We start from the raw sequence: 20,724 nt of genomic DNA on the forward strand, positions 1-20,724 counted from the left end.
TTAGGTGGACATTTGAAAGCATGGCGGTACCAGTTGGGTGACTTAGCATGGGCAGTAGTTTCTGAGGAATGCAGGCTTAATGTTAGAAATGTCTGTTAGGTCTCAAACCCAGGACAAACAGCTAACCGAGGCATCCAGGTTCACTTTGCTGTGTTAATGGACAGCTCAGTTAGCCCTTTGTCCTGGCTTCAAGACCTAATAATATCCTTCTGCCTTTAGCATTAATGAAGGTAGAGGGCTAGTGTGCACACTGGGGCATAATAGGTGCTTAATAATGCTTGTTGAGTTAATGAATGGTGTAATTATAGGATTTTTTTTCCCCTGAAATGGTTTTATGTTATAGCATGAAGCTCAATGTATACTAGGCTGGCTTTCTCCCAAGTCCTGGGGTTAGGATGAAGATATGGAGAATGGGAATTCTATAGTCTTTGAAGAGGTGCGGTAAAACCCTAAGCATGACTAACCCCTAAGGACTTTCAGGATCTCCCAGTTCTTGAAGATCACTGGAAGCATACTTTTTTTTTTTTTTAAGAAACCACGTGGGACTAGCAGTATCTGGTGACTCACTCTAAGGGTTAAATGGGGTACAGTGAGAACATTTTTCTACAGGAATATGTTGATGCCAGGTGACAGGCCTGGCTGTTCCAGTTTCAAGGACCACTCTTCAACTAAATGCAGCTACTATGTGTCCAGGGCCTTGGGGGGGGGGCACTTGCCAGTAGCTAAGATATATGGTTAATGCTTATTTTCTCACATATTTGTTGTCTTTGCCCTCAACCACATGTTTCTAATACTCATCTGAATACCCAAATAAAAATTATTTGACATTTACAAAGCATTTTGATGGTGTCATTGGTAATTGGTAGCATATTCCTGTGTGCTGTTGGGAGTCCTGTGAGAATCTAAAAGTTATAACAGGCCCTTTCTGCCTTAACTTGTCTGGGCATGGCTAGGGAACATTAAAGATAGGTCTTCAAATAGTTCCGTTTGCTGTGTCTATTTAGATCCCACTGATTATTGTCAGTAATTTGCTAAATAAATTAATGATTTTCCTAAGGGACTTAATTTTAAAACCAAGACACTTAATATTCTATTAGATTTTCGATGAACATAATTTTATCAGTTGAAGCAAAACTAATCAGCATCTGCTCAATAAGTGTAAAGTATATGTTTTTAAATCCTTATTATTTGTATGTATGTGAGTTTGGGTGTGCATGTGCCACAGGGCATATAGACGTTAGAGAATCACTTTGGGAGTGCATCTTTCCTTCCATTCAGTTGAGGTAGGGTATCTTTTGTTTCTGCAGCCGTGCTGTGGTACTTCAGAATAGTTAGGAGCTGCTGCTGCCCATGTTGTTGTAGGCATGCTGGGATTAACCTGCCAATTCTGATCAAACCCATCACCCTTGACCCCCAAAGGCTCAGCTTATCTTCCACAATTGAGGTGTATATGAGGAACAAACCTTACTGACCTTCAAATTTTTCCTTTACATCCTGGAACTAGCTCTTGTAGACCAGGCTGGTCTCGAACTCACAGAGATCCACCTGCCTCTGCTTCCCGAGTGCTGGGATTAAAGGCGAGTGCCACCACCGCCCGCCTGGCAGGGCAAATGTTTTTATATGCAGATTTGTGGAGGTCAGAGGAAAACTTGTGGTAGTCTGTTTCCTTCCACCATGTCTGTCCTGTGGTCAGGCTCAGAATATCAGGTTTGAAGGCAAATGCTTTTACCTGCTGAGCCATCTTGCAAGCCTTTGTTTGCATTTTTTGAGGGCCTGCTTAGCAGTGCCTTCCATAACATGATTTTTATATCCTTAATAAATAGATGCCAATTTATGCCAAAAGTATGAAAAAGGTCAGCCAGAATGCATTTGTTAGCAAAAGAAAGTAGAGGAGAAGGGGCCTGAGGCAGCTAACTCGCTGTCTGAGGCTTCTGAAGGAACAAGTAGAAACTAGAAAAGGCTGTTGCATGCCACACAACTCAGTATCAGATGCCTTACAGGTAGAAGAATGAAAGATACTTTTGCCAGTTTGTATATTGCTCCTTTAAAAATGTTTTCTAATTTAAATTTGGACTGGTTCCTATTGGCACTTTGAAGGGGAATGTGCCAGATGAAGGGGAACATGCAAGATGAAATAATCCCACACTAGCTCCAAATAGGGCATAATAAGGGGTTCTTTATTTAAAGGGGAACTCATAGATCACAACGGGGAGCAGGAATGGAATCCAGCATCCAGATATGTGGGGGGAGTGCACAAGTGGGCATGCATCTTTTTGGTACCCAAGGCCCCACCCAACCTGGTCCAGCCTCTCAAAGGCCGTTGGCTAAAGGAGGTTCACCATCACCTCTCCCTTTTGTCGAAATAAGAGTTCCAAATCCAATACAAAACTATATATAATAAGAACAGATAATCAAGTATAAAAATTAGAATTATATAAACAATATTAAGCATAAACAATATTAAGCAAGAAACATGCTAAATGTTTTAATAATTATTCTATCCTAAGTAGTCTAAATCCTGTATTAGAAATAGCTTGGCTAAGTCATAAGAGGAAAGTAACTACAACTATCTAGTCTTCAACTCCATTGAAGACCTGAGAAGGGAGATAATATTACTTGAGTAAGCAGAAAGTGCAATCAAGCAGCTTCCAAAATGTGTAGTAAATGACAGAGACAACTGGCTATTTGGGCAATCACCCAAAGTCTCATTTGTAACGTTGGAGCAACCAACTTTGACTAAGACCTAGAGTAACTGACAGATATTTTCAGAGGCAGGAAAAATTTTAAAACTGTCTTACCCTGTCTTGGCAAGATTTGGCAGTCTTTTTTTCTTGTATCCTGCTTGTCCCGACAACCGAGCATTTTGTCAGTGGTCAAGGAATGGGCAGTTCCTTTCCCAAAGACCAGTTTTGCCAAGAAGAAAACAAGCTCCAAGTGGAGTGTCTTCAGTACTCAGCCAGGAGCACTTGTGTCTCACGAAACAGAACCCTTAGTTATTTAAATGCCATGTTTTACAGTTCTTTGAAGTGGTTGAAGATTACCTATCTATGCAGAATACAATCTCCATGTATCTAAAGAGCCTGATTAGTCTAACCATAAGTGTGACCAACATGGATGACTATTGATCTGCAATTCTTATATATATAGCTCAAAGACTAAGCTTATATATATAGCTCAAAGACCTATATAGCTCAAAGACTAAGACATCATATTAGAATATTAAACAATCTTTTAATAATAGTGTGGCAAATAAGGACAATGGCCTAAAAATGTAAACAATGTGTAAGTATCTTGATCAAAGGTAGAAATGTATAATGCAATGTGATAGATATATTCTAAAATTGTATCAGTATACAAAATGTTTTAAACAGAGGTAGAAACATGCATGCATATAATCTGACAAAATAACTGAATAGATGTACAAATATTGTAAATAGAAATAGGAGCATATTCAATCACAAATATCATTTGAATTTGTATAAATATACAGGAATCTATACCAATGAAAATTGCCTATAAATAATAGTTGACAAGTATTCCCTATATTACTCACTATTATTATTAGTGAGGGTAAGCTCACTCTAATCTACCTATTATCCCATTCAATTTCTTTTTTAAAAAAAGTGAGATCCCTGAGCCTACAAAACTTTACCCCAAACCCCAACCCTATACAGTTATAATCAACCCCTAATTGATGTCCCTGGTCCTGAGGACAGACTTTGTTGGGAGAAGAGCCATTGTCTTCTAGAATGTAGTCATGTTAGTTAGGTTTTCTAGATGTACAGAGATATATTTCAGATGGATAGTTATTCTTCAGACTTTTCAAAGACTAACAGAACATGCCATTTAAAATGTTTTAAGAACTTAGGACTTTTCATGACAACTAGACACATCTGTTCCTGGCAGCACCAGTCTACTTCAAGAGGATGATGGGCATCAAAGAGGCTCCTTATAGAATTTGCTAGCCATTTGGGCAAGAAACTGCTCTTGTCTGGACTGCTTGATGCTGTGCTATGAACTGGACATGCAGGACTCACAGAAAAATGACTGCTGAACTTAACCTAAAGGTGAGACTGTTCTTCAGGGTTCCTGCTTCATGAAAGAGTCTGCTAGACTTTCTACAGAACACAGAAGAAAGTGACTGACAAACTGCCAATATAGATGGAACTGTCTTTAAAATTTCCTGCTTCATGAAAAAGTCTGCTGGATACTATGGGCCTGTAGGCTAAATATGGGCACCCCAATGTTACAGAAGAACTTGGGTGACTGTTCAGACAGCACGATGTCTCTGTCAATTCTAGAGTTTTGGAAGTTGCTTACAATGCTCTTCCTGTTTATGTAGGTAGTATTTTATCCTTCTGGAGTCTTTGATGGAGTTGAAGAATAGGTAGTTGTAATTATAGTTTTCCTTAGTTATGACAAAAGATAAAGTAGATATAAATATTGTAACTGTAATTCCTTCTTGATACCTGTTTTGTTATATGTATTTTTACTATGTTAAAGTTAAAACCTTCATTTTTGTTAAGACAGAGAAGGGGAGGTGATGTGGGATTCCCCTCCTGTATGCTGTGAATACCATTGGTTAATAAAGAAGCTGCTTTGGGCCTATTGCAGTGCAGAATAGGGCAAGGCGGGAGTTCCAAGCAGATAGAGGAGGAGAAGTAGGTGGAGTCAGTGAGACACCATGTAGCTGCCAGAGGAGAAAGACCAAGCTGCACACCAGTACCAGCAAACCACGAGCCTCGTGGTAAAATATAAAATACTAGAAATGCCTTAATATAAAAGAGTTTGCCAGGAATATACCTAAGCTAGTAGACCAAGCAGTGTTTTAATTAATACAGTTTCTGTGATTATTTCAGGTCTGGGAGGCCAGAAAACAAATGAGCAGTCTCTGTCAATAGCACTTTGTTTTACATTGTCATTATTTACTATATTCTTGAAACCTAGAGCACATTCTTTTCATGATAAATTCTTTTTTTAAGATATTATAAACCTACTCACTTTTTTTGTAATCATTTAGTTTCCTTTCCCTAGAAGTATTTATAACAATCTGAATCATCAAGGTAAAGAGTGCTGTATTATATGAAGTTAGCTATTCAAGATAACAACTTAATACGTCTATATAAAATATGTTTGTGTTTGTTTGTTTGCTTATTATGTCTTGAACTTGTCATTGATCCTCCCAGCTAGATAACTCCTCTTCTTTACTTTTCTAACACTGTTCTTTATGTTTTCTTTTCTACACTGATGGGGGAGAGTCTTCTGTTTTGTGTTAATTTCATTGGTTAAATAAAGAGACTGCCTTGGCCCTTTAATAGGACAGAAAATTAGGTAGGCGGAGTAGACAGAACAGAATGCTGGGAGGAAGAAGCCGAGTCAGTCAGTCACTATGATTCTCCCACCCCGACACAGACGCAGGTTAGGATCGTACCGGTAAGCTACCACCTTGTGGTGGTACACAGATTGTTAGAAATGGGTTAATCGAGATGTGAGAGCTAGCCAGTAAGAGGCTAGAGCTAATGGGCCAAGCAGTGTTTAAAAGAATATAGTTTCCGCATAATTATTTCGGGTAAAGCTAGCTGTGCTGAGCCAGGCGGCGGGAAGCAGCCCGCCGCTCACCGTACAACACTACACTTTTAGTATCTTCGTTCCTTAACAGTATATTGTTAGGTCCTAACTAAACTCTTCTACCACCTTAAAAATTCCAAATGACAGTGATTGATCGGCTCTTGAACTATATGGAGCCTCTGAGAGCAGACTGTGTAAGTCTTTCAACTAGACCCAACATACTTGCTGATAATGGAGAAGCTGGTAAGATGCCTTGAGCCAGGCAGTGTGAATACATTACAGTATCAGTATTGTTCTTGTGGTTTTGTTTGTTTGTTTTTGGTATCATGGCTAGGCTGGAGATAAAGTTCAGTGGTAGAATGGTGTTCAGAGCCCTAGGTTCATCTCTAGCAGAAGCTAGGGACACAGAGAAGGGGATGTAATGACCCACTGAAGTAATTACGCTAACATGAGTATTTCTGTGTAGATGTGTAGTATAATTCAGGGTAGGTTAGTGGCTTTCCATTTAGTTAGTTCTTATAGTGTGAGATCAGAATTCTTGTACATGGTGAGAGCAGTCTTTGAAGTGGTATTGTGGGCGTGCCCTAGGTGACTAATCAGCTTTGTGAGCACACAAACTCAGGGCTAACACATTGCTGCTTCAAGCCTGTTTGCCCACTTACAGTGTGCTGACAGCTCACTCCCACATGTCCAGCTCAATCCTGATTTTTCTCCTAACATGGACTTTCAACTCAGCAAGTCTGTGATCTGTTTCTCACATAGCTTGTGTTTTTTATCACTTGCTTTTATCAGGCTGCTTTCCTTGTCTGTAGCACCCTCTTTCCTCCTCAAGATACTCCTTGTCCTTTTTATGAATTGTCTTCTCTTTGCTAGGCTTTGGAGACCCTGAGTTGAACAACATTATGGTTACGCGGAACCTGTGCTCCCTCCTACGCATGTGTGTTTGTATCTTAGTTAGGGTTTCTATTGCTTTGATGAAACACCATGACCAAATTTCGGGAGGAAAGGGTTTGTTTTACTCACAGTTCCAGATAACAAATCACCTTCAAAAGAAGTGAGGGCAGTATCGTGGAGGCAGGAGATGATGTAGAGGCCGTGGGCGGAGGCGGAGGTGGGGGTCTCGGGGTGCTGCTGCTTACTCGCTTGTTCCCCTTGACTTGCTCAGCCACTTCCTTATACAGCCCAGAACCTTTAATCCAGGGATGGCACCATCCATAGTGGACTGGGCCCTCTCCTATCGATCACTAAAAAAGAAAATGCCCTACAGGCTGCCTCTTAACTGAGACTCCTTCCTCTCAGATGAGTCTAGCATGTGTCAAATTGACATAAAACTAGCAGTACAGTTTGGAGTTTAAACACCATTTGGAGTTTAAAATTCAGATTTCTTTCTTGTGTCCCTCCCCCCTCCTTCATTCCTCTTTCTCCCTTCCTTGCTCACTCATCTATTACTCTTTCCTCCCCACCCTCCCTCCTGCTTTAACCTTTTAAGTACTAGGATTGCAGGCTTGCACACATCTAAAATTCAGATTCTTTCATGATCCCATGGTAGCAGAAATGCATGGTAGATGTTTAGAAAACACAGAACTTTGGGGCCACTCAGTTGCTTCTGCCTGCTTGCGGTCCACTCATAGACATGAGTAGGATGAGGGAGTGAGCACAGGCCTCTTCAAGCAGGGAAGTACAAAGAGTGGGCGGTGGAGCTGCACTTGGCTGGCCTGCTGCCTAGCCCTGTGGGTGCTTCTTCCCTACCCCATCAGCATTCTGGGCATGAGGAGGGAGAGGCAGTGAGAACAGGAACAAATAAATGGGCTGAGTCTGAGCTCTGACTTTGCTGCTGCTTTGCCAGTTTACCAGTTCACCAGTTCCCCTTCTCCGTCTGAGGACTTTCTTTTAAGTGTACCAGCAGACTGAGAAATTTTAAGAAAAACAAAACTAGGAATTTATTGCAATTACAGGAATTAGCTGAGGCAGACTCTGGGTATCCCAATGTTGCAGCGTGTACGTTTGTTCATAAAATACAATAGAAATCACAACGTGGAGAGTTTCTGGGTACCTGGGTGCTAGTAGAGCTACAAATGCGCTTACAGCTGAGGGTGCCTTTGCACACAGTGTCACCTCATGCTAGCACTGTTCCTAGCCTAGGCCACTGCAATTCGGGCCATGTCAGAGTCTCTGCAGGACCAGAAGCTGAAGTTGCTAGTGAGCCTTTTCAGTAGAGAGTCTGCTTCCAGAAAGTTAGGGTGTGGTGACCCAAGGAAGGGAGTTTATGGTTAGGTTTTCTGTTGAATGCCCACAGTTTTGAACCGCTAGCGACAGTTATCTTTTACTTCCTTGATCACATTTCCCTCTAAGCCTTAATTTTGGACGGAATCCAAACCTAGTGTTTCTCACTTGTACCTAACAAATGGCAAAGCCATAATTGTCATAGTTACCATTGGTGTTGTATGGTGGTTATTTTCTGCAGTGTTCCTTTTTGCTTCCGATGTAATTCTCTTGATTTTGCACATCCGTGTTTGTTCTTATTCTCTTTCTTACTGTTAGAGAACAAATGACTCCTGTCTCTCCTTACCCACCACGTACCCCTTCTATTCTCTGTAGGCATTAGTCGTCTCACCTCTCCATTCTCCGTCTTTTCTAAAAGGTTTATTACTGTCATTTTACCATGTGTATGTGTGTATCTGTGTGGCATCATAGGCGAAGATACTGGCAAAGACCGGATGTGTTGGGTCCCTGGGTCTGGAGTTACAGTCTTGTGAACTGCTAGAGGTGGCTGTTGGGAGCTGAACTTAGGCCCAGGTTTTCTACAAAATACATGCTCTTAATTGTTTAACATTGCGCTATCCGGCCTCTGGAAGCTTAGCTTCTCCTCTTCTTCCTCTTCTTCTTCCTCCTCCTCTTCTTTTTCTTCTCTCTCTGCTTTTTTTTTTTTTCTTCTCAAGACAAGACTTCTCTGTATAGCCCTGATTGTTTGCCTGACCTGGAACTCTGTAGACCAATCTGGCCTTGATTAAGGTCAGTTATGCTTCTGCCTCTGCTTCCTAAGTGGGGATTAAAGGCATGTGCCACCACACCTGTTTTAAAGATAGTCTTAAAGTTCACTTTTATCCTACTTAACCAATTCCAGACACCTTTTCTTACATCTGTTTTTGTCTTACCACCTCCCTTGCAGTTGACACTGAATGACATCTTGGTGGTTATTATGTCTTTCATCCTGTTGTTAAAGGACTCTGTGTTTAGCGTCCTCATTGTCTCCATGCTCTTTCTCCTTTTCAGAGTTAGCTTTGATTCCTTCCTTCTGTTCCCCCTACAAGGTCCTTGAGAATCTCTTTGAAAGGTCTCAGCTTCTGGTTGCTTTCTTGTCATTGATTTCCCAGCTCTGACCACCCATTGTCATACTGCTGCAGTGGTCCCTCAAGTCTCAACAAACTCTTCTGTAATACTCAAGACTGAGAGAGTGAATTAGAGGTTACGAGCTGTTCTTCAGGCCTGGCCACGAAGACTAGCCTGGCAGTTAGCACTCTGGCTGGCTGGCTCTAGTTGTCTGCCTTGCCTCCACGATAGCCCTCACCCTGGTCTACTGGCATTCCCCATTTGGACTGTCTTTGGTGTTTTCAGCTCACCAAAAACCTGGTCTTTTTTGAAGGTCCAGATAAGATTGCTTTAAAATAGTGTTTTTTTACCCCAGTATCGTATACCTCTATTTAGTTCTTAAAATAGCAAGTACTTACTGTGGAACAGATGTTGAGCTAAGTGACATAACTGTAACTTTAAATTTTAGAGGTAGATATTTCCATTTTTCTGCTGAGAATCCTGGAACTCAGGAGAGGCTACATGTTCAACATGAACTGGGATCGAATCCAGCTCTCTGGTGTTGTAGTTACACTCAGAACTGAGGACTCTGTGATACATAAAGTTACAGCCGTATATTGTGGCATATCTTTGAGGCTTGTATATTGTTTGCAGTAGGTAAGGTGTTTCTTGAGCTTTTTGTCTGCCTCCCAGTACCCAGAATATTTGGAATATTTATGGGAGCACTAAAGAGACAGTTCTGTTGAGGTGTTCCTGTAGTGCTACTGATTACTGTAATAACTGTTAGGACAGTCTCTAAGATGTCGGGAATACAGTGCTTTAGATCTGGCTGTATACTGGAGCCAGAAGGGAGGCAGCAGAGCCAGCTTATGTTTTGTTTCCCAAGTGTGGGATGTGTACCCAGAGAGATAAGAGAGCACAGGCCCAAGGCTTCCCCTTCTTATTCCTCACACCACAGTATTAGAGGACTAATAACAGCAGCTTTCAGATGCTGGGCTCCTCACTGAAGACCAGGAGCATCTTGATATGGCTATAAGCACACTTAGCAGACACTGGCATTGGCTGAAGTTAAGTCCCAGCTGTGTGTCATTGACTTTGTTACTGTTATTTGCTACATATTTCCATTGAGACTTGTTTTCCATTTGTATTGTGACATAAAATTTCTTTCTTGATTTGAAGAACAGAGATATTGTGAGCTATCCGTAGCCTAAAATTATAGTGATGCCATTATACAAACTCCAAAGAAGAACACTAACAAATCCCTATCTCTCGAGGGGACTGAGATTGAATCCACCCTGAAGTTATGTGTACTATAGCAGCTTCCAATTGAATGAAATACCAACTTTTCTTGGTAACACACACACACTCCATTAATAATTCTTTAAGGATCATGGATTTATATAGTTGTATCATTATAATTTATACTATTTGTTTCTCAGGTTTTATCTATTTCTAAGGACAAGTGATGTATTTTATTCTGTGATTTAATCATGTTTCTGGTGGGTCAGTTATGAAACAAGTGTATTAAACCAGGCTGTTCATTGCTGATTCTCCCAGTATAACAAAATTGATCATCTTCAATATGGAGGAAAACTGATCCTAAAACAAAATAAAAACTTAGAAAATGGGAAGTTTTTCAGTAAAAATGCAAAAAGTGATAAGGCTTAGAAAATCCTGGTATTTACACTTGAGTTTCACAAAAGGTATTTGGTGTCCCATGTTCAAGACAGGGCTTAGAAAATCACCTCAGTTATTTTCATATGAATCCTCACAGTGAAGTTAACTTCTTCATTTTATTTACATCTGACACTTAGGCAGAAACAGTGTTTTTTGTTGGTGGTAGTGATTATTTTTCTGAAGCAGATTTTTAAAGATGAAATATTTTCAGAGTGTGGTTTTTGATGTAATCATAGATTTTGTGTGAAGTTTGCATTCAGAAAACATTTGTTCTAGATCAGATCTTAGTAATGAAGCCTATGGACTTCCATCTGAGTTCTGGTCCTGCATGCCCATGAATAATTCCAGAGGCTTAGTTGTTCTCCAGTGAGCGGCTCCTGCCTAGAGAGTGGCTGAGTTAACTGGATCAGTCATTGTGTCGCTGAGCTTGAAACAGTCTGCATTCTGTAGCATGGTTCATGGTCATCCATGTCCTAAAATAGCCTGTAGCACAGGTTGTCAGTGTGTTACCCTAACGCTGAGTTGAGTAGCTTTTCCTTTATTTCCGGTAAGTACATTTTCCAATCTGTGTTTGCTGCTGGCCACTGGTAATGAATATAGACCAGAAATCTCACTGAGGCTGACTGCTGTTTGACCTGATTCTGCTTGTTTGCTTGGCAGCGCCATTCTGTTCTGTGTGTTTGTAAAAGATCATGGGCTCCTGGTCTCCCCTCAAGGAGCAATAGTGACCTGTACTGTGAACAGTGAAGACCTCAGCTCGCCTCTTACATTGACTGGCTCACTTGACTTCTCAGTGCCTGACTCCCATCTGTGAAACAGCCACAGCAGTCCTTATCTGGGTGGGCTGTTCTCAAGATGAAATGCGCTACAATGTGCTTAGAATGATGCCTGACCCAGTGTCAACATTTTACTCTATAGTTTAAAGTTTTTGGTAAAGAAATTTTGTGGTTTTCTGTAGGTAGATTTCCATGTAAATCAGGTTTGAAAACTAACAAGTCTTTCTGAAAAATACTGCTTTTTAACTTAAAACATAAGTAATATTTTGCCTTTTTGTGTTGCAGTATGCACTGTTGGTTCCGTGGATGGTTTGTCTTTGGAGGTTTGGAAGGGCAGGTGTAGGTCTACTGTGTGTATTCAGCCTTGGCTTACTTCTCTTGTCCCCTGGCATAACCGAATGCATTGCCCTCCTTTTCACTCTTATAAATGTGCAAGTTTGGATACAAAATTTCTGTTCCCCCAAGTACAGGTTACTATTAGCTTTATTTTACTGCACTGTTTTTCATAAACCATAGCATAGCAACTGCTCTTTCAAGCTTAGGTTTTAATTATTTTTATCTTTGTGTTTTTTTCCTCCTGTTACCATGTATTTTACATTTTATGTTTTTAAGGCTTCATGGTAGTAGGGTCTGGGGTGACTGCTTCCTAATGTAGCTAATATAAAAATATTTTAATTGGGAATATGAGACTTGGATTGAACTGCCAGTACACTTGAAAGATAATCTCAGTTTTTTTACATTATAGTCGTATTCTGAGGCTATCACAAATGTTTTATTTGTTTAGATAACCTTGTGAATATGGTATAAACTATAACAAATAAACTACTTGTTAGTCTGTATGTGCCACTCTTAACAGGGTAGAATGCTCATGAGCGCTTGCCTAGAGCAAGTAGAATTTATAACTGAAAAAAGTCAGGGATCACAAGAGAGTCGTTAATTACCTGTGCTGTCCATAAACTTTAATGTTTAATAGGTTGGCTTAGTCCAGTTCCAGTTGACTGACTCAGCCAACACATGCATTATGATTCCTTTCCTTAGTGGATAGACTAACACCTGCCTTCCACACAGTAAGGTGCTCCTAGGTCCCATAGCAGTGTGTAGGGCTGAGGTCTTTCCCGGAGTTCTGTCCTAATACAGGTAGGAAATAAAGCTGTAATGTATTTGAACACTCTCAGATGAAAAGTTATAATACAAGACACTTGTGGTTTTTAACTTTATTTAATTTTTATACAAAAATAATTACATCTTTGCCGTGTCCTTCTCCCACCAACCCCTCTTAAATCTCCCTACACCCACCCCCTCAAATTCTTAGCCTCTTGTTCATTAATTAAACACTTGTGGCTTTTGTTGTCATTGAGAGATAAATGCTGTCATTTCTACACAGTTGCTTTATGAAAAGAAGTCTACACTCACTTAGTACGTCTAGTATTGTTCATCTCAATTGTTTCCTTATTTTCAAGTTGACAAGTGAATATTGTGTCTATGTCGTTTCACAATTTATATGTTGAGTAATGGCTAGATTGTTTTAACTGGTATACATATTTACTTACACTTGTATATGTTTTTCTCGTTTGTGTATTTTTATTGTCTGACATATAGCAAGAAATGTCTGATGTGTTATTAGTCAAGCTTTAGTAAATTTTCTGACACACTTTACACTTTTTTTGGGGGGGGTTGAGTTGGTCTGTAAAATAATATAGGTATCCTCTATCAACATCACAACATATAGGCTGTTTTACCTCAGGATATACTTAGGGATACATGGAGAACTAATCCTTGATGAAGGAGGCGTGTAGTTAAAAAGTAAAATGAAGTTGTAGAGAAAGATGGGGAGCAAGCAAGCATTCCCCAAGAGAATGCCTACGTATGTTCATTTGTATGAAGAGAAACTCAGCAGGAGAAGTGACAGAAGCAATGTGGTTTGGAAGTCAAAGATCACTTGAATTGTGTCAGCAAAGCAATAAGTCAGTTAAGGATTTCGGATAAGAGATACAGTAAAAGTGAGCTGGGATTTGCTCTAGTACAACTGGCAAGTATTTCAGAAGGGTTGGCCCAGCTGTGTTTGTACTAGACTAGATTTTAGGAGAGATTTGGTCATGATGTTGGTCACGGGGTAGTGGGAGTTACTTAGGAGTGCAAGCATGATCCTGAGGTCAGTACATGGTGTGGGTTATGTGCTTATTTCCTGGACTCTGCTAAGTTTAAAGTAATTCTTTATTGATTCTGTGGGAATTTCACATCATGCACCCCAGTCCATCTTTTCTCAGTCCTTCCACGTCTGCCCCTCACCCCCATAGCATCCCCCCCAAGAAAATTTTCAAAATATTAATTAAATACAAAACCAACAAAAAATCTAATTTACTCCTCCAACACCTCTTTATTCATCTTAGTGGCACTGGGAGCTGCAGTGTGTCACCCAGTATACACCTTTGTTCAATCAGGTTTACTTGTAAATGTTCATTTTAGTGTGTTGTTGATCTGGTTCAAGGCCTCTGGCTGAAAGTCCCCCCACCCTGCACCACCTTTTAAGATTTACTTCTAGCTTTAGTTTTGTGTGTGTGTGTGTATGTGTGTCTGTCTGTCTGTCTGTCTGTCGTGTGTAGGAGGGCATCTGCTTCCATGGAGCTGGAGTTATGTGTGTGTGTGTGTGTCTGTGAGTGTATGTCGTGTATAGGAGGGCATCTGCTCCCATGGAGCTGGATTTAAAGGTGCATGTGAACTAAACTTAGGTCCTCTGAAAGAGTAGCCAGTGTTCTTAACTATTGATTTATCTCTCTGGGGCCTGTGCTAGTTAAAATAAACCCAAAATATTAGGGATCGGTGTGTCTTTAAAGCTAAACCTACTGCTACAGTAGGGAGGAGGGCGCTTCAGAATGAATGGGTCTTGGTGTTTCCCCTTTCTGCTGTTCCCTTTATTTATTTTCCCTCTGCAGTAATGTACTGCAGTGCTGAAGAGCATACATGGAAGTGTTCACAAACTGGCGTGGTGGTGCACATCTTTAATCCCAGCACACAGGAAGCAGAGGCAGGTGGAGCCCTGTGAGTTCAAGGCCAGCCTCTGTCCAGCAGATCACTCGTAATTCAGACCACTTTGGAAAGAGCACACAATGCTTGTTTTCATAAAATGCTTAACTTGTAATGAATTTAATATATATTATGGGTGTGATCCATAGTACATATAACCATTGCATGGAAAGTGCCAGAGCTTGCTTTACTTTCCAGTGTTACCAAACCACAGTGTCTTTACCACAGCAGTGGAGTGAAGGAGGTCAGAGCGAATAGTGTGGGGGTAGGGGTTTATATAATTATAGAACTCACACAGGAAGTTCAGACTGAAGTGCAGGAGGAGGCCACTTGTTGGTTCCCGCTGCTCTCGGCTTGTTCGTCCCAACTGCCCAGAACCGAAATAATCACACAGAAACTATATTATTTAAATCACTGCTTGGCCTATTAGCTCTAGCTTCTTATTGACTAACACATCTTAATTAACCCATCTCCATTAATCTGTGTATCTCCACGTGGCTGTGGCTTACCAGGAAAAGCTCTCAGTGTTTGTCTCTGGCAGGGGCTACATGGGTTTTCTTTGACTCCACCCTCTTTCTCCCAGCATTCAGCTTAGTTTTCCTTACCTAACTAAGTTCTGTCTTGCTATAGATCCAAAGCAGCTTTTTTTATTCATTAATAGTAGTTACAGCATACAAAGAGGAATCCCACACATGGAAAAGGTTGGTGCTCTAATAGAAAGAGCGAAAGATTATAGACTATTCATTTGGTTGTAGCTGGATGGGCAGATTGTTACAGGATGTTGGATAGTATGGTCACTTGGATGTCTTCCTTTGAGAAATATCTGTCAAAGTCTTTTACCAACTTTTAGTTAGATTGATTTTGCCCATGAAGGTTTTAGAAGTCTTATATGTTCTAGATGTCTACAAACACGTTCCTATCCTGAGAGTCGGCTCTTCACTGTTGATTGTGCATTTGTTGTGCAGAAGCCCCTTAGTTTAACATGTTCTCGTTTGTCAGTTTGTGCTATTGTTCCCTCTGTTGTGGATGCCCTCCAAAATACTTGCCCCTTCTAATGTCATCAAGTATTTTCACATTTTCTTCTAATAGTTTCACCATTTCTGTTCTTACATTGAATTCATTTGGGGTTGTTTTTGTTTGTTGGTTTTTGTAAATGAGCATCATAAGGTCTAGTTTTTGGCAAAGGTGTGGAGGAAAGAGACTTTCTTACTGTTTGTGCACATTTAAGTTAGTGCATGATGGAGAACAGGACGGCTATGTATGCTAGCACAAGCCTGTAGCCTAGCAGTCAGGCTGAGTTATTGCTGCAAGCTTGAGGCCAGACTGGCTTGGACAGAGAGATGAAAGTCATTTGAGATGTATAGCAAAATCCCATCTCAAAAAGGGGAGTGGAGGGCTGGTGAGTAAAGTATTTGCTGTGCAATCATGAAGACCTAAGTTTGACCTTCAGGGGAAATCTGGGTGTGGTGGTAGGCACTTAGACCCCAGTGCTGGGGAGTCGGGGACAAACTCCTGGGCCCCCTGACTGGTCAGCCTAATCCACTTGGTTAGCTGCAGGCTGGTAAGAGTTCCAGTGAGTGAGAAATGACTCCTGAGGTTGACCTTTGCCTACCACCACCCCCCCCCATACACACAAGATCAGTTCCACAATACAGATATATATCCAGAACATTGTAGTATTTCAGCGAGACCTCTGTACCCTCATGTTTATTAAAGATTATTCTTAATAGTTAGGAAATGGAAACAGTGGAAGCATCCATCAAATAATAGTGGAATCTTCAAGATAGGGTTTCTCTGTGTAGCCTTGGCTGTCTTGGAACTCACTTTACAGACTAGGCTGGCCTCGAACTCACTGAGATCCACCTGTCTCTTCCTCCCACGTGCTGGGATTAAAGGCGTGAGCCACCACCACCCAGCCTAATAATGGATTTTTTAAAAGTAGCACATATATGAATAGAATACTCTTCAGCCATTTAAAAGAATGATATCATGGTGCAAGCATGAGAACAGAAGTGCTAGAAGAAAGGTTTATATCTGATTTGTGCTTTACCCTTGGTTGGGCCTCTGGCCTTAGGCAATAATTATATGAGTTCCACTCTGGTGTATTTTCTACCTTACTGTATGTTGTGGGTGTTTTGCTTGCCTGCATGTATATCTGTGCATCATGAGCATTCCCAGTGTTCAGGAAGGCTAGAAGAGGGCGTGAGTCCTCCGGAACTGGAGTTACAGGCAAGTTGTAAGCCACCATGTGAGTTCTGGGAGAAAAACTTGGGATCACTGGGGAGCAGTCAGAGCTCTCATTGCTGAGCCATCTCTCCAGAGCCACTACTGCATCATTTTAAAGGACAGGATAGAAACTCGAGACTGTTCACACTCACCTAGCGTGTGTGCTCAAGGCATGCTGGTCCCTCCCATTCTTGTATTTGTATACACAGGCAGAAAACACCGCTCAGATGCTTTGCTCAGGGAAAAATTTGAGGAATTATTATTAAAGATCTATTCTTGTTTTGTGTAGTTTTAAAACTAAACCTCATGGCATGCAAGGTACAGGGTTATAACTAGAGACTGCTGACAGAGCATAACTTGTGGAAGTCCTTGGGACCAATGCAGATCATCAGGCTTCGTTTACACTGATTAGTCTGTGTTACTGGCTCTTTTTTGAAGCCAACACTGACTTCTCTCTCTTCTCTCAGACCACACAACCAGTATTCTGGCTGCTTAGAAGGATATTATAGTCAATCAAAACTTTTAACACTAGTATTCAATTGTTACACGTGTATGTTTAATTTTAAATTGTATCTAGGGTGGTCTTTCCACTTCAGTTAGCCTAATCTAGATAATCCCTCAAAGGCAGACCCAGTGGCTTGTCTCTCAGTGATTCTAGAGAGCTTAGTCCATTGACACTCAACATCACCGTCAGAGACCTGTGTACTGATGTAAAGGCCACACACTGTGACCATGTGTGTGTGAAACATGTTATCTATATGTTATTTATGTACATATATAAAAACTGGGAGAATATATGACAGGAATGGTCAGTTCTGATGAAACTTTGAATTTTTTAGTTTTTATTTATTTTCCTGTGATCATGCAAATTTTACAGTGTTAAAAAAAAAACTTAAAAGTTTAGCTATCAGTGGTACACCAACACCCACTGCCTGCCCTTGGGTTTCCCAAGAGAGCTTGATAACTAATGGAAGGGATCTGAGAGTGTATATCCTAAGAGGCATCCCAAGTGTTCCTTGTGGTCATGTAACCAGACACTGGAGGAAGAGTGAACTGCCCACAAATTTGTGTAATTAGTATTTGGTTAAAATTACTCTAGAGAAGGGGCTGGAGAGATGGCTCAGCGGTTAAGAGCGTTGTCTGCTCTTCCAAAGGTCCTGAGTTCAATTCCCAGCAACCACATGGTGGCTCACAACCATCTGTAATGAGGTCTGGTGCCCTCTTCTGGCCTGCAGGCATCACACAGACAGAACATTGTATACATAATAAATAAATATTAAAGAAAAATAAAAATTACTCTAGAGAAGAAATTTTAAGAATGAGATTACCTTGAATGATGCTGAATTTACTAAATATAAAAACTTGGAAGTCATAATTGATTCTGTAGGAAATGATCAAATAGCTTAAAAATAAAAACCTCACTTATTTAAAGTAACACAGAAGCAGCTGGGGCACATGTGAATTTGTCTGCATTTATAGGTGAACTCTTTACCTCTTCATGGCACACCTGATACTGACTAGTTTGAAACAGCGCAGAGCATAAAGAGCAAGTCTTGCTATGTTAGTTATAAAGGTGAATATACCCCTTGAAAAACCCAAATATTGCATTTTTTAAGTTTAAGATTGTGATTATAATTTTATAAATATTATTTGGAAAGTTAATATATCACAAATAAAGGGAACTCATTCTAAGAATCTAGGTATAGTTCCATATTAAGAAATCTGATAATGTATAATAGATGAAGAAGAAACACAGTCTTTTAATTTTCTGCCCCAAATACACATGGTAAGATTATTATTTATAGATTTAAAAATAGGACCCCCCCCCAAAAAAAAAAAAAAGAACCTTCTAACAGTGGAACTAGTTCAGTAGCATAAACTGCTGTGGCAGGATGTTGGCCAGAACCTCAGGGAAGAGCAATAGCAGCAATGGTCACGTTCAGGTTTGGAAGAAGGCTATATAAGTAGTATATTGCCTTCCTGAGTAAAATCTCAAGTGATTTTCAAATTACTCTAAAGATTATTTAGGAAAATAAATGTCAATATCAAACAAACAAAACCCAGAGGACTTGGCTAAGCCTATGATATTCTTGTCTTCTCAAGCTAAAATACTCAGTGTAGGACCAGCATGTATATGTAGTCCAGAGTACATGCGACTTGGCTTTTCAAGTTACTGCAGAAATGATAGTTTTTTTTAATAAATAGGTAGTTCTATAAAGGAGGATTGAGTGACTTGCTTTTCATTTAAAAAACAAATTCTAGTTTAGACAGACTTAAAATTTCAGTATGACAATCCCCAAAGCTGTAAAGCAGAAGAAATGATAAACTGTATGGAAATGATAATATTCTGTGATCAGAAGAGCTTTTCTTTAAACTGGGCAACAGCGTCTGTGATGTGTAGTGAGTGGTGTTTGTCTGAGTCTTCAGCTTCATTCGCTGATACTCTATCTCCTCTCCCGACCACACCCTCATCTCTCCTCCATAATTAGCCTGCCATTCTGTTCCTGTTGGAATCTCAGTAGTTTTAATGAGACATAATTGGTGCTAAGTAAATAATCATCGAATGAGTTAATTCCACAACAGTTTGGATATCAATAACTGTAATATAAAACTTACTGAGATAATAATGAAGACTGCTCTGTTGGAAATTAGGAAAGGATAAATTAGGAAGTTCATAGGAAGCTAACAATTGTAATCTTTAATAAGTAGAAATTAGACTGAGCCGTGGTGGCGCACGCCTTTAATCCCAGCACTTGGGAGGCAGAGGCAGGCGGATCTCTGAGTTTGAGGCCAGCCTGGTCAATAGAGCTAGTTTTAGGACAACTAGAGTTGTTAGAGAAACCCTGTCTCAAAAAACCACAAGAGAGTGGGGGGGGGTGGAGAAAACGAGAACAGAAGTGGGACTTGGAGCTTTTTAAAAATAAATATTTTTATTGAGAATTTCATACAATGTATTTTGGTCTTTCACTGCAAACTCCTCTTTAATTTCTTCCAAATTCACCACCCCCCATTATAACCTATCATATACAATTTGTGTTTCCATTTACTTCTGAATGGGGGCCATCCAGTGGTGCATGATCAACCTAATACGAACCCTTAAAACTGTCTCCCTCCTTCAGAAGCCATCAGCTCTCCTCAGGTCCTCAGTTAGGAATGGGGCTCATGGAGCTCCCCTTACTCCATGTTAGGATGTTGACTGCTTTGGTCTTGTTCCGCCAGCCACAGCTGTTGTGGTTTGCTGAGGGCGGTGGTCCTGTCATTTCTAGAAGACTGACCTCATACTGCCCCTCTTCTGTCGTGGAGCTTTGATATAGATGTCCTGTACCCCCTTATTCTCCACCTTTTGACTTGTGACTGTCACTGCACTGAGAAACTCGAGGTCTGAGCGCTGCATTAATCTACAGGTAGAAAGTATGAATTTGGAGGGCATTTTAATACTATGAACATTTAACAAAATAATAATAGATTCATTCCTAGGGCCTGTGAGCTCCCAACCATGGGTTCTTGCCCAGATTTACAGTATCAGGCATGTGTTTTCTCCTGTAGAGTGGGCCTTGATCAGCAAGCGGTTGGTTACCCCATAATATATAACGTTCATGACACTGTTGCAGCTGTGGTCATTTCTTGCCACTGTGGTCATTACTACAACTCACAGGATTCTCACCTGGGTAAGACTGTTGACGAGTTTCCCCACCACCACTCTGCATAGCATCTTCTAGCACTGTGAGAGTTAGCCAGCAAGAAGGAAGCTTTCTGTCAGCACTGACTTGATCTTTATTTGCCCTGTGACCATTGTATGGGGGTGTGTCTTCAGCAGTAGGGCTCACCGTCAAGTTCTGGGGCAACCAGAAGCAATAGCCTGTATTGGTTTTTTGTTTGTTTGTTTGTTTGTTTGTGTGTGTGTGTGTGGGGGTCCTCTGGGATACCTCTTACCACCAACTACAGGAGAGGTAATCAACACACGGCAGTGAGCTTTTTATTTGCTTCTAGAACAAATATGATCCCCTTGGTAGGGTTATTCCAGTTAAACTCTTTCATATGGATTAATAATCATATATATTGTGTGTGAGTGAGAAAGAGATAAAAATAGTAGTTGTCTAGAGGTCTTTTTCAGATATACTTAGCATTAGTTATACCCCTTTCT

The 20,724-nt window shown here is 40.5% G+C and overlaps 1 protein-coding gene across 8 annotated transcripts in view; it reads left to right on the plus strand.

The window, feature by feature from the left end:
- Positions 1 to 20,724, plus strand: part of Reps1 (RALBP1 associated Eps domain containing 1) — a 67,768-nt gene that overhangs the window by 13,449 nt on the left and 33,595 nt on the right. The window contains exon 1 of one of the 8 annotated variants that reach the window (XM_050159420.1): positions 3,949 to 4,067. The exons of the other annotated variants lie outside the window; for them this stretch is intronic. Coding sequence (XP_050015377.1) covers positions 4,014 to 4,067 — 54 coding nt within the window. The 5' untranslated portion in view covers positions 3,949 to 4,013. Of the gene's footprint in view, positions 1 to 3,948; positions 4,068 to 20,724 lie in introns of those variants that run through there. 8 annotated transcript variants of the gene reach the window in all.

The sequence above is a fragment of the Alexandromys fortis genome, unplaced genomic scaffold (genome assembly GCF_014885135.2).
Source record: "Alexandromys fortis isolate MF-2015 unplaced genomic scaffold, M_Fortis_MF-2015_v1.1 scaffold_107, whole genome shotgun sequence".
Lineage (NCBI taxonomy): Eukaryota > Metazoa > Chordata > Mammalia > Rodentia > Cricetidae > Alexandromys > Alexandromys fortis.